We start from the raw sequence: 14959 nt of genomic DNA, 5'->3' as shown, positions 1-14959 counted from the left end.
CATGGTGCTATCCAAACCACAAACAACAACAAAAAAAGTAAGACCTTTTTACACGGCATTTCAGAAAAAACAGCACTACGCTCTTTTCCTCCCTTCCCTTCTCAAACATACATTTACTGAGGACCTGGAATGTGCCATGCGACCTGTAAGAAGTTGGTAAGCAAAGGTGAGCAGGTATTTTCTTCTATTCAGAATGTGTGCATTTAAGCAGGGCACATCGAAACAGCTCCTTATGGTGGGATATAAGCCCTCACCAAAATAAAGGAAAGAATGAAGAAGTGACTAAGTATACTCATCCAGTTTTGGTAAACTGACTATAATTTTAAATGAGTACCTTTTTCTGCCTATTTGTAGTTTACTCTGGCAATGTTTTTACAGCAATCATTTGTCTTCTTGCTCCAAATCCCACTGCCTGTTAAACACTTTTATCTTTATTCATTTCAAAGAGTGCTCCCTCATAAGATAACATCACTGTTTAAAACAGATTTTCCTAACAGCTGTATGGATCTTAATAGAATTAAATTTGTCATTTATCCAACATGCAGTATTGAGTAAAATACTACAGACGCTGCATGAAGTGTCTGTGTCGGGGATACAATGGCTAAAGCGCAAAACCCTTTGCAGGAAATTCTTAGGTGTATTTTTATAAAATAACTATTAGACCCAGAAATAAAGACCAGTAAGTGCATAGGATGGGAATTTGCTGGAGGTCAGCAAAGATCAGATGGGTGAATCCAAGCAGAGTGGAACGAGCAAAATTGAGAGCAATCCGGGGCTTAAAAAATTTATTCCCATGAAGCCCTACTGCACAAAAGATTTGAGATGAGTTACAAAAATGCACACAGTTCAAAATGATGACAGAAATGAGTCAAGACAAAGAAATAGGGCTATGAAAATACTAAAGGTAGGGGTAAATTTGCTATTTAGACATGCACATGGAAAATCATTTAGTCACTAGCAAATGCCAGACACAAAACTGAAGAATTGACAACTTAGGCAGAGCCTGTTCAGTGCATCAATTTGCCCCACAAATAGGAAGACCCAAGTGTAAAGACAACAGAAAGGTATTTGTAAAAAAACTGGCTAAATTTAATTCCAAGGGGGAATCTGGTTTGGGCTTCAAAACACAAGGGGTCAAAGCAGTTGGGGAAGACAACACTGAAGGTGATACTAACACTGAACAATTCTGACTGGTTAGAGGGACGCGTGGTCTGGTAGACCCAAGCTGTCCCTTGCATGTACTGTTTCAGCACATTCTTTTTTTTTTTTTCTTTTATTATTCATATGTGCATACAAGGCTTGGTTCATTTCTCCCCCCTGCCCCCACCCCCTCCCTTACCACCCACTCCACCCCCTCTCTCCCCGCCCCCAATACCCAGCAGAATCTATTTTGCCCTTATTTCTAATTTTGTTGTAGAGAGAGTATAAGCAATAATAGGAAGGAACAAGGGTTTTTGCTGGTTGAGATAAGGAAAGCTATACAGGGCGTTGACTCACATTGATTTCCTGTGCGTGGGTGTTACCTTCTAGGTTAATTCTTTTTGATCTAACCTTTTCTCTAGTACCTGTTCCCCTTTTCCTATTGGCCTCAGTTGCTTTAAGGTATCTGCTTTAGTTTCTCTGCGTTAAGGGCAACAAATGCTAGCTAATTTTTTAGGTGTCTTACCTATCCTCACCCCTTCCTTGTGTGCTCTCGCTTTTATCATGTGCTCATAGTCCAATCCCATTGTTGTGTTTGCCCTTGATCTAATGTCCGCATATGAGGGAGAACATATGATTTTTGGTCTTTTGGGCCAGGCTAACCTCACTCAGAATGATGTTCTCCAATTCCATCCATTTACCAGCGAATGATAACATTTCGTTCTTCTTCATGGCTGCATAAAATTCCATTGTGTATAGATACCACATTTCCTTAATCCATTCGTCAGTGCTGGGGCATCTTGGCTGTTTCCATAACTTGGCTATTGTGAATAGTGCCGCAATAAACATGGATGTGCAGGTGCCTCTGGAGTAACAGTCTTTTGGGTATATCCCCAAGAGTGGTATTGCTGGATCAAATGGTAGATCGATGTCCAGCTTTTTAAGTAGCCTCCAAATTTTTTTCCAGAGTGGTTGTACTAGTCTACATTCCCACCAACAGCGTAAGAGGGTTCCTTTTTCCCCGCATCCTCGCCAACACCTGTTGGTGGTGTTTTCAGCACCTTTTTTTTTTTTTTTTTTCATTTTTCTTTTATTATTCATATGTGTATACAAGGCTTGGTTTATTTCTCCCCCCTGCCCCCACCCCCTCCCTTACCACCCACTCCACCCCCTCCCGCTCCCCCCCTCAATACCCAGCAGAAACTATTTTGCCCTTATCTCTAATTTTGTTGTAGAGAGAGTATAAGCAATAATAGGAAGGAACAAGGGGTTTTGCTGGTTGAGATAAGGATAGCTATACAGGGCATTCTTGATCCTGACAGGTTACAGCTCATCCACAGGGGTGGAGGAAGGCTCCCTCGACTCACTCATGACCGTAAAGTGGGTAAGCCTAAGATTCCAGGTGTCCCTTGCTCGGGCACTCACACATGGTGTTAATTGCCCTCCACCTTCTCCTAATTCAGAGGAAAGAAGTAAGCATCTAGTCTTAACCTCCACCAGGATTAAAGAACCCTTCAACGCCTAGGATTCCATAGTGAGTCACTGCACTCAGCTATTTCCAAGACTACACAGGACACCTGGTGCTACCTCCAAACACTTATCCCCAAGGATGACCCTAGGACACCCATCATCCCCTGGTCACAGTCTCCCTCCTTCCTTCGTGAAACAGTGCACTCTTTGTGATCCCTGCCCAGCTGCTGTGGTTCGACAATGACTCCAAGTCATGAGGAACTCTTACCAGAACAACTCCAATTCGTATTAACATCAGTGTTTTTATTTAAAATCGGCTCACAAAGTTAAAATATTTTGATGTTGTCTCAGTGAAACCACTTGCTTAGAATAAGAGAGCATCGTTTTTGGAAAGATCACATTTTTTACAAATTAAAATACATGCATTGTCTGCATCACAAACTCTTCCTGAATATTTCATGTGTTTTGTGCTTCGTTTGCTATACATGTATCTTCACAGTGTGCATATTATTCAAATATTCCTAACAGATGGTCTCAAGTGCTACATTACTATATAGCATTAAGTGAATAAGCCTGGTAAACAAATGAGTCAATGATTAAAATATCTTACAGCTTATAAATCATGAAAGATGTTCAATAGCACATTAATAAAAATCTTTAAATGTGAACACAAAAACATTAAATGCAACTATTGGGTTAGTCAACTGTTCATGACAAATGAATTATGTCTTTAAAAGAGATGCCTGTCCTGGAGGGCCTCACAGACTATAACCTAAATTAATCCCAGTTGACCAGTAGTTTCCCAGTGAGTCGGACCTACTGCTCTCCACCTAACTCCTGTGACTTTCTCTACCTTTTTCCCCTAACGCCTTCTTCATAATGAAGAAAGGAAATGATCTTCATAAGTCAATTTTGTTACTCTTATCTTAAGCAAATTTTTTCTCCCAGTTTTTATTAATATTAATTTCAGCATTTTCATACTTGCATATAATGTACTTTGATTACATTCAACCCCATTACCTTCTCATGTTTTCCCTCCCCCATCTTGCTGGTCCCTTTCCTCTTCTTGAATAGTCACCCCTCTACTACGATACCTTTTTTTTTTAATATAGATTCCACATATGAGAAAAAACATTTTAGCCTGGCTTATTTTGTTAAGCAAAATTTTTCTGAAAGAGGTTCAAACTATAGGTTCAAATAGAAGATTGTGAATTAGATTTGCTTTTTTGTTATCTACTCTAGTTCTCTAATACTAAGTTACAACAGGCTAATCCAGTGTTTGGCATTGTAGTTTATCCTTAAGGGTTTGTGTGACTGAAACAACAAACACAGTAAGCAAAGAATCCCAGTTCACTTTTGCCAGTGCTCAGGAATCTCTGGACCCATCTCCCACTGTTCACGTTGCCAACATGACCACCTCTTCGTGAACAAGACTAGTAATATCTCTATCTGGTGGTTTTCCTTCATGTCACCCGTAAATTATAATCCAGTGCACAGTAACCTTTTCCCAGTCATTTAATAGTGAATGCCAGACTCACAAAACTTCTACATCTCATTCTGTATTTCATAGAAATGAGACTCCAACCCAGTTTTGATTGTGACAAAAAATAAGCATTTTATGAACAGGTAATTTGACAAATAGGATAACTGCCATTGCAAAATTAGAAAGTGCCCAATAAGTAGAATCTCCACGTAGTCACAAGTTGGCTTCATTTGATACCTCAAGGTGCATGATAAGGCTAAGGTGTATAGTCTTGACTTCATCCTGACACATCACCCATGGGGCTGCAATCTCTATTTCCTTTGCTGTGGTACTATCTTTTATCTCCATGAAGGGCTCTGTGAGGTTGGATAGGGCGTGAGAATTCAGTCTAAGAAATTCCTAGGTGCAGCTCTGGGGGCAACACTTGGAGAACCAGTGACCTAAAGCAACCATATGCCCTGATCTGGCTGGGACCAAAAAGTATGGTAGAATTTTAATTTTAATTAAATAAAATTACCCTTATAACTAAGGGCAAAACCAAATTACGATTCAAAAATATTAAGTGGAAGAATTCCAGAAGAAACCAATTCGTAAGTCTTAAATGGCACATCATCCTAAGCAGTGTGATGAAATGTCCTACCAGTCCACTCCATCCTGCTGGGGATGAGAATCATCCCTTTTTCCAGGTGTCCCTCTGTGTATGTGTTGCTCACCCGTTAGTCACATGGTAGTGGTCTGAGTTATCAGATCAGCTGTCACAGTACTAAGTGCTTGTGTTCAAGTCACTGTTGTTTTACTTGATGACTCCAAAACATGAGTCATGATGCTGGCAATTTTATTAAAGTATATTGTTACATTTGGTCTGCATTATTGTTTTTAATCACTGACTGTGCCTAATGTATAAGTTAAACTTCACCATAGGTGTGTAGCTATAGAAGATATAGCAGTTGGTACTATATGAGGTTTCAGGTGTGTAGTGGGGTCTTGGAACATATACCCTGTGGATAAAGGGGTGCTACTATGCCTAAAATCACAGAAATACACTCCTTTTCCTTTACAGAAAACTGTCATCTACCACATGCAATTTGCCCTAAACATAGTAGAACAAATGACCTCATCTTTGAAACACTAATAATTTTTAAACAATTTTTACCAAAAAAGTAAGAGCGCCTTAAACAGGATAGAAAAAAAGTCACATCTATCACAGAGAGACTAAGTATCACGTCCAAGATAACATTCTAAACAGATAACATTCTCTCAGCATCAGAGCATTTTAGGTAACCCATACTGTTTTCTTTCTTAAAAGCAACAACAACAGCACAGACAGGCTCTGGAATAGGCATACTAAAGAAAAGTCATTTTGTATTTTTTAACTTAAAAAATGTGTTTTATTGTGTTAACATTTCACATGAAGTCCACACTTTTATAAAAACTTAAGTGCACAATACAGCACTGCTATCTAGGCATGATACTGTTCTTCAGATGAACTTCATCTGTGTAACTGAAATTTTACAACTGTTAAATAGTCGCCCATTACCTGCACCCCAATATCACATGTGATATTATCACGTGTTCCACGTGCCCCTCCACCAACTCAGTGCTTGATTACACACAAAAACCATTTGTGGCTGAAGTAAACCATCCTCATATTCTGAATACATCAACCTGAAAGTAATGATGATGGTGGTCAATGGCCTATCAGAAATACTCTTTCACTAAGAAGGAGGCTGCAAACTAGTAGCTCTCGGGGAGTTTTTTATTTAAGAAATACATTAGTTGCCAACACTTGGAAATAGTATTTCACACAAAAATTTGTACTTGTCAGTTTCTCTAGGAAACTGGTTTAGCGGCTGTGGCATTGCATTCACTTCCACATGGCCATGATGAGCTGGAGCTGAATAGCTGTGGCTCCCTTCCAGTGGACAATGAGCTTAAGATTGCCACTGTCCCCACAACCCTATTCGTTGACGTCTGAGCTGACCACACCATGAGTTGCTGCTATAATGTGTGCATGTGTGATCCCTGCACCAAGGTGTAGCACTGGGAATGTCCACTGGTATGCATGCAACCTGTCATCTCACGTGCTTTCTTGTCACTCGCCCGATCGTAACAGAATGTGAATAACAGCATAGTAGCAACAGTCTTTACTATTCTAATTTATTTTAAAAATTACATACAAACTTTGGTAGTAACACGAGTAGCAAACAATACTTCAACCTCAGTTTGACCACAACACAAAAGAATTGAAAACTCATGTAAGGAAAAAAAAAAACAACTCAGTTCACGTAATTATACATTTGTAAGAATACTGGTTCCTAACTATATTAACTATCACCATAAAAACATGAAAACATGAAATTGTGTTACCATGTGAAAGTATCTGAGGAAAAATGTAAAATGTTGAGCCCTTAGATCACAAGCTAATTTAAACAAACATTAAAATGGCTGTTATAGCAGAACAAATTTCCCAAAATAACTTTGTCTCAGCAGACAACAAAGAAATGTGTGCTGGGGGTAGGTTTCTCTACTTCTAGAGAAAATATATCATTCTGAGTGAGTATGACATCTAAGAGCACATATGGTCCATCTTATAACCTAGAATGATACAACTGCCACCTACACATTCATGCATATGTGCACACGAGAGCCAGGCTTCGCTCAGATGGCATCTCACATGCACAGGTACATGCTTGGGCTGCCATGATGAGGGGACTGGTCATGTGCTCAGCTAGTGACCTCTGACACATGCTGGAGGGTAAGTACTGAGAAAGACTATGGGTTTGTCAACCCCACTCTATACGTCCCCAGGTCTCACAAGTAAGTTTTCTACATTTAAATTTCCTCCCACTCTTTAGGTTGCAGGGTTACTGTGAAGAATAAATAAACGAATGCAGAAGCAGAAAGCACTTGGCATAGGCCTTAGTCTGAATGTAAATACTCGAATGTCATTTTGTAGCACAAACTCCAGCCCTCTGAGGGCATGCCTTACATGCAGAGGGCATTCCGAATTCACGGCAAAAGGTTCATCCAGGGTTCTCAGAAACTACTCTCTGCGTGAGTTTTCACAGTGAAGTAAGCTTGCCGGCCGCACAGAATAATTGCGATAACACAGCAAATGAAGAGCATTCTAGGCATTTATTAAGAGACAATGAGGACTCGTGTACAAATGCGTGATGGCAACAGTTTTATCTGCAATAAAAAGTTCTGACAACTGAATTCAGTTTAAACACTTTAATCAACTATAATAAATTAATAATCATATACAAAATTCTGATTCATGCATCAGATTACATAAATTATATAATCGTCACATTATATAATGTTTACATACTTCAGTTTGTACCTGCAAAAATGTATACGAGTTACTAGAGCATTTACTTAAGAAGGTAAGTGCAATACTCTTCAATTCTAAATGCTTATATCATTCCAATACCTGCTAAACATAAACATTTCTAGATCTGCAGCATTTTTTTTTTTTGTACCATCTGGAAGCCTCGGAGATTAAATAGGCCCAAAATATATCACTAGTTAACAGACTTCAATTCCATTGTAAGAGTGTATTTTTTGACAGAGAAAATAAATGAAATAAAACGTCAACTCTAGTTTAATGCTTGAAGAGCTTCTACACTTCTTATTAAATACATCAGAAAACCCTTCATATGCAGATTAATTAGTTAAGGTGCTACCTATTGCATATTAAATACTTCCAATGAGTGAATGTGGATTATTAAAGTTATAAATCTGTGAAAATGGGGGCTTTCGATGTGTGCTGACAGACCCTCACATCTACCCCAGGAGCCAGAAGTGTGATCCTCTCCCTCTTACTCCAAAGACATCAAGCAAACCCACATGCTTTCTAATTCACTTACACACACAGGTGACGCCTATCTATCTACAGGACACGTGAGTACATGAACATCAAAAAGTTTCTGCTTGCTTTACAAATCCAAGGTAGGTTGTTTTTTCTAAAAAGCTACAGAGGAAAATGAAAGCTCCAGTTTTACGGTTACTATAGAAACAGTAAACATAGCAGCTCTTTTTTTTTTTTTTTAAAGATTCTCCCTGTTGAAGAATAAGCACCCTTATGGGGGTAGAAGACAGAGGTGCATGGGGTGGGGACGATGGTGAAGGAAGGATGTGAAAAAAGCAGGTCTGTCACTAATGAGCTTAGTTTTTACTTAGGTTTCCATTCATGAAACTCTTTTAAGTACAAGGCAACATTTTCACAGCTGGAAAATTACAACTAAATTCTGATTTACTGCCAAAAGCAATAGATGTAGTTATGTATAATCTATGAATAATACTACACTTATGGAAGGAGGGCAAAACTAGGTTCAATGCAGAACATAGCAGCAAAAAGCAATACCAATAAACACTATTTATGAATGGGCTAAACAATATACAATCCTAAATAATGACCCTGGCATTCAACAAGTGAAACCTGAGGCCTCAGTGGTAGAGTGGCATCATTAATACTTTCAGTTCTGACTTCAGCCCAGGGAGGAGAACCGGCTATAATACAATACTGTTTTTAAAACAAGGGCAGGAATAGTTTAATTTTGTAACAGAAGGGCGTTAGTGTAACAGGCTTGAGATAAATACTGATTCTCTAATTTTAAGAAATCTTGGTGGAAATGGTTTTAAGCATGCATTTTTAGGTATAAAAGCGGGAGTCAAATCTGCATATAAATCTATTTACTATGCATTATTTAGTGAGCACATGTATTTTATTTCCATTTTTAAGCTGCTAGCAGTAAACCATTAGACTACTTAAGAGTTATGTTTTGGAAAAAAATAAACTAAGGTGATCTTTTTTGGCCTTTTCTCCACAATGCCAGGAATTAAAACTACTGTTTGCACTTCTGCTCAAACACAGAAAACACTGATATGTTTTACTTGGGAATCTGTTTTACTTTGTTGTATCCACTGATGGTGAAAATATGTAATAAGTTTACTCTAGGTCAGGAGTAAAAATTCAGCATCAGAACAGAACATTCTCAAGCAGTGGTTAAGTGTAGACTTAGTTCCAAATACAAGCTTTGCCTCGGATTCTGAAGATTAAAATATTGATTCAGTTACAGCCAATCACTTATATATGGATAAGTCTACTCCTTAACAATTTTTATAGAGCAAAGAACTGCTCCTTAAAAAAACATCCTCATAAAAAAGAATAGCAGTATTTGAGCTTTATTTATGGAAACATATCCCCAGAAAGAAACTGACACTGTGGCTCTTTCTAAGAAAGAATGAATTTGGCTAAAGCATATTACAATATCTACAGATATCTGCCATAATACTGAAGACACATGGATTTTTGGTGTTTTAAAAAGTTTACGAACAGCCTCAATAATACTGTAAGATAAAACGCGAAGAATTTTGTAACATTTAGTAAGTGTGAATTTAAAATGGCATCGTGTAAAAAATAATAATTACCAAGGCAATAAAACTGCAACAATAAAACCCTATACTAATTTTGAAGTTTATTTCAGAACTTTAATTATGAGTGGAAGAGTGCGACAATAAAACCCTATACTAATTTTGAAGTTTACTTCAGAACTTTCTTATAAGTGGAGGGAAAATTGATAAAAGATAGTTTTCCTTCGCTGTTTCTTAACCTTAGAAAAGTATTTATATTTTTGCATTTGGGAAATGTTCACAATTTCAAAATACATGCTGTCACAGGAAAACTAAAGAAACTCAGAAAACACAGATAACAAGGAATTTTAGTTTAAGAACCTAAGTTTGGTCTACTCTAATTTATAATATTGTTATAAATATCTGGTTAAACTTTTGATGACGTCTAGCTAGTGATAAATATCAGAAAATGCAGTTTATTAAAGAATTAGGGAAGACAGTATCTCCACATGGAGAGGAACGTCTCATTTTAAATTTAGAAAGACATACCACCACTGTGTTTCATATTAAGTATTTTAGATTTTAAGGTTAAAAAAAAAGCAGAAGATCAGCAACATTTTATATTATTGTTTTCAACTTAAATTTCAGGACGATTTTGTACAAGTACATAAAGCTAAGCCATGGAAGGAATCAACGTTTTGGGGGAGGAGACTTCAAACAGAGCTCACTTTTAAACGGTGGACGTAGAGTAGTACACAACATCATGCTAGAACGCACTTCTGTAGTTAAGTTTTATTTCTGTTCAGAACCAAAAGCAACCATCTGTTCCATTATTTATGAAACTTGAAACCAAGCCTAATTCTTCATTCCTAGTATTTAACCACTGCTTTGGGTTATCAGGCACCAGACGATCAACTACGTTTTTTTCACCCCAAATTATTTTCAGATATAACTTTTCTTCTCTTTCAAATATAATATTTTCTTTGTTAATGATTTAAAGGCATGCAGAATTTCAACAAAACAAATCGCCATTAGCTTATCTTCTGTTTATACCTTAAATAAAACTTAAATGTTAGGTAAAAACTGACTGAAAGAAACTCATGCAACTGTGAAGTTAATGAAGTTTCCTAAAATTTGTTATTCTTTTAAAAAGGATGTTAGGAGGGTAGGGGATGCATCTCAATGGTAGAGCACTTGCGTAGTATATACAGGCCTTGGCTTTGATCCCAGGGGTGAGAAGGAGGCCTCAGATCATGAGTTTTGGAAAAATAGTAAAAATTTGATGCTGAAATCATACAGAAGAGCTCACTTGGAAATCAAGGTTCACAGAGTCAAGAGTGATCTGAAGCAGCTCCTGCTAACCAGGGCAATGGTAGTATGATGACTTCCACATCCACAGAGCAAGCTGACATTTTTAAACTAAGGAACTAGCTGGTACCCTAAACGCAGAGGCAACCAGTTGTTTTTAACTGTACTAAGCACACATATATATGAGGTATGTGCACATATTTTATATACAGAGTTACATGAATACTTACATTCATGTACATACACTTGTATATAAAACATGAACTATTTTAGCAGTGTTTATAATAATGAGCAGTATTCCTGAAGCTAAGTATGTCTACAAACTGACTTCTCAGAATCCAGCCACAGTATCAACTCTGCTTTATGAAAACTCTACTCCTGAGGAATAACTTGTGGACTTCTGAAGGTATTTTTGGGCCTATGGCAGATTGGTGGACCAGCACCCAAGTGAATCCTACAGAACAGCTTATTCATCAAGACCCTGACCCATTTTCACTTTAGAAGTTTAGAGTATTTTGCTCACTTCAAAGGTCACCCTTGATAGTCCCTGCTACTATGTACAGGTAAAACAACTTTTTACAATGAAGGAGAGTATGCAAGGAAACCTGATGCATGGTCTTCCAGTAACAAGTTTGTACTTCTCTTCTTTCTCTCATGCCTTCTTTCCAATGACGACAGCAGTGCTCTGGGCTTCTCTAGCTATTGGAGAACTTGCCAGCTTTCCGGGACGGTTCGTATGGCACTCTGAGAATGCTGGGTGTCTCCTCCATCACCCTGACCAGGAGGTTGTCGATGTAGTCTTCCAGCTCCCGGATGTGGGTATCCTTTCTCCGAAGCAGTTCTTTGTGTTTCACCAGCTCCTGCAGTACCTCTTCGTAGGTCAGGCTCCGGAACCCTGCCGTGGCGTCGAAAGGATTGCTGTCCTGCAACAGGGTACAGGCTGTCATGTCAGCAGACAGGATACCAGACATAGACATTAGGGATTATTCGGAACATCAACTTCTGGTTTTTCTAATGCTGATAAAGTTTTCCTCCATCCTCAGCTAGAACTAAGGTGACAGCTCTGGGCAGGAACAAGGACAGATGCACCAAAGTCTTGATTACAGCTCTAAGTTCTAAATCTCTTTTTATGCTGTGAACAACTTCCTAGTGTCAGAGACTGACCATAAAATTTAAAACTAAATTAAGAGATGAGGGCTGAAGGTGTAACGCAATGGTAGACTGCTTGTCTAGCTCGCACAAGGCTTCGGGCTCAATCCCGAGAGAGAGAGAGAGAGAGAGAGAAACAGAGAGAGAGAGAGAGAGAGAGAGAGAGATGAAATGCTTCATGATTTAGAAAGATAGGTTAAGACTAAAGACCACTATGAATTAACTTGGAGGAACTAAAGGGAGTTATTTAAACCTACACAATGCACACTGGTACATCAAACCTCATGGAACCACTACCACTGATGGCGATTTAATGTTGTGCTTTGCTTTATTTAGTGAAGACAGCTATAAGAAGCAACAATACTCAATTTGTTCCTTCAATTTGCTATGAAATGAAGTGAAGGCACTCAGAATTAAATCAATGAACATTCTTATAAAAAGCTTCCTGGGAGTAACTTCTGTTTTAATTTAGAGGTAGGCAGAACTTCTCCTCCTCCTCCTACAAAAAATACCTATCTAATTAACCTTATTTCCCTTTTTGCCCTGCTTATCAGGAAACTCAGAGTTCAATAACAACCATGTTAATACTTATGGTTAGCATATCTGCATTCTCTCACATTTCATTTATTTACTTAACCTTGTTCTACTGAGAAAAATCCTTTTAAAAACAAAAGTATAAATATAACCAAAAAAGAAAGAAAAGGGTATTGATTAAATTCATTTTTATTACAAAGAACACTAATATTAATGTTACATCAAAATCTAGGGAGAATACCTCTCAGAAATGAAGAGAGGCACTGTGACATTGTCCCTTATTGCTATTGTGCAGCACTGAGAGTTTTCATTATGTAAAATGCCCAAATATAAAGTAGCAATTTTATGCCTTTGAAACATAGTTCTATCACTAAACCCAATAACTTAAAATAATTTTCAGCACTTTTGTTCAAAACGTTTCCATTTGGTTTTAAGGAAAACCAAATGAAATACTGAGGAGACTGGTTTTCTTGCTCCTAAGGAGTGAAAGAATCTAATCTGTTCAGTGGAGGATGCGAAATTGGGACTGGTAAATGTAGAAAAAGACCTTTGTCCATAGGAACGAAATGTCTTTCCCCGTTCTCAGTGTCTGCTTTGATCATGTTGTGTGGAGAACTTTTCATCCGCAAAGCCAAAGTTGAACTGTTCACCTGCCCTCCACCCCAAGGCACCATGCCGTTAGCAACACAGGAGAAACAGAAACAAGAGTACAGGTACCACTTTAGTGCTTGCGTCACTGAAGCCTGCTCCTTTCTCCAGGATAAACAAAACTCAGGACTGAAGACATTCCTCCATTCCCTAGGACACTGGACTTTGTGGAGAAGACAGTCAGACACTAAGCCTCAGAGACTGCAGGCACAATGCACAGTGGCCATTTCAAGCTGTGGGGTCTGCCTGCTTGAACCTAGAAAACAAGGTTCAAGGCACAGTGGCAGTAACAGGCCAGCAGTGAAGCATGCTGGAGAACAAGGAACAGACAGGGAGCAGGGAGGCTGAAACGGTAGGTTCCAAGTACACCACCCGGGACTTTGAATGCTGTCAGGAGATTTTAGAACTTTTCTGTAGGAAATAAGAAACCATTGAAGGTTTCTAAACAAACAATATGACTGAAGCTATATTTGGAGAAAATTTAAATGGCAAGAGTAGGTCACAGCTGAGATTAGCCTCAGGCTGCTGAAGTGTTAGGAGGAGCTAACAGGCACGAATAGAGAGCACACTAAAGGGAAGCAAGTTTATTGTTAAAAACAACTTATTTTATTTTGGCATTAGAAACTGGGAAAAAATGTAACTTTGAGTTAATATTAACTTTGCCCCTAAAAATAATTTTACCTTTTGTTCTCTTTCAGATTAAATTTATACACAGGCTCTTATTTAATTGGTCATTGGTAGTTTAGATGTATGTAGCATATTGTTCTTAATCATATTCTCATAAAGCATTTATTATATTAAGTACTCTTCTAGCATAAAGACAAGATATACCATACAGATACGTATTTTTTTTAAATCTGTCAAATATAAGCTGAAGCTTGTACTTGAACCCAAGTGATGTTGGATAAACTTGAGGCAGAAATCAAGGTAGGTCTCACTTTCCTTATCTGATGAATGAGAAGCTTCCCCCAGTCCCTTTCAAGTCTAAAATCTGAGCTGAATTTTTAGAAGTAATGAAGTCCAACTAATAAGGTTTCATTTTTCTAATAAAATGTTTACTGAAAACTGGGAGATCTTGTGAGAGTTGCAGGGATTAATGAAATTGAACTAGATGAGATATGTTACGATTGGTTGACTGCTTTATGCTTTTCTAATAACAGCATTGGTTCCACTCTACAATCTTAATGAAATTATACATAAATGAACTGATTTCTTCAAACTAATTAAGTGATGACATATAGTTAAAATCATTTATACTGTTATATTGAATTCTGTATCAGTAATACTGGTTAATGTACTTAAATTTTTAACATTTTACTAAACAGAAACTAAGAATGAAAGATATACAAACTTCCTCACTTTGACATAAGTAGTTTAATGTCATGAGATAAATCATACTAATCTCTTAAGGTCATGTGTTATTTCGGAATACTGTTCACCATTTGATAGCCAAATTTAAAATACACAGATGTATTATTTGCCTTATTTTTTTTCCCTCACAATGACCTAGTACTAATGTGTAAAGACTTCCTAGAAATATATTTCTTTTCGTTTCAGTAAAATTCCACTTTGTCCTTTTAGGTGAAAAATTTACCCCAAATTTCAGCGTCAAGTTTCTGGGAGGAAAAACATCTTAGAAACACATGTACTATAAACTATATTGTGGAAAAGAATATAAAATAATTAAAAACAGCTTCAGACTTAGTTCCAGATTTTATTCAATATTTGAAAACCATGTAAACCTTCTAATTTTAGATGAGACTCTTAAATTGACAGATTGCTCAATAAATATATATATCCTTCTGTTTATAACTTCAAAGAAAATACTAAAGATTAGTATTAACTAGTATAAACAATAGAAAATTAAAATAT

General features: G+C 37.5%; 1 protein-coding gene across 3 annotated transcripts in view; it reads right to left on the bottom strand.

Moving 5' to 3' along the window:
* Nucleotides 1-7209: 7209 nt before the first annotated feature.
* Rab11fip2 (RAB11 family interacting protein 2) overlaps nucleotides 7210-14959 on the bottom strand; it is a 39829-nt gene continuing 32079 nt past the window's right edge. Inside the window, exon 5 of one of the 3 annotated variants that reach the window (XM_020183358.2) lies at nucleotides 7210-11679. In XM_020183358.2, coding sequence (XP_020038947.1) covers nucleotides 11452-11679 — 228 coding nt within the window. In that variant the 3' untranslated portion in view covers nucleotides 7210-11451. Of the gene's footprint in view, nucleotides 11697-11718; nucleotides 13344-14959 lie in introns of those variants that run through there. The other 2 variants (XM_020183359.2, XM_074078215.1) reach the window with 2 other exon arrangements.

This window comes from Castor canadensis, chromosome 7 (assembly GCF_047511655.1).
Source record: "Castor canadensis chromosome 7, mCasCan1.hap1v2, whole genome shotgun sequence".
NCBI lineage: Eukaryota > Metazoa > Chordata > Mammalia > Rodentia > Castoridae > Castor > Castor canadensis.
Note: the sequence above shows the minus strand (reverse complement) of the source record. Positions and strands in the feature narration are given on the sequence as shown.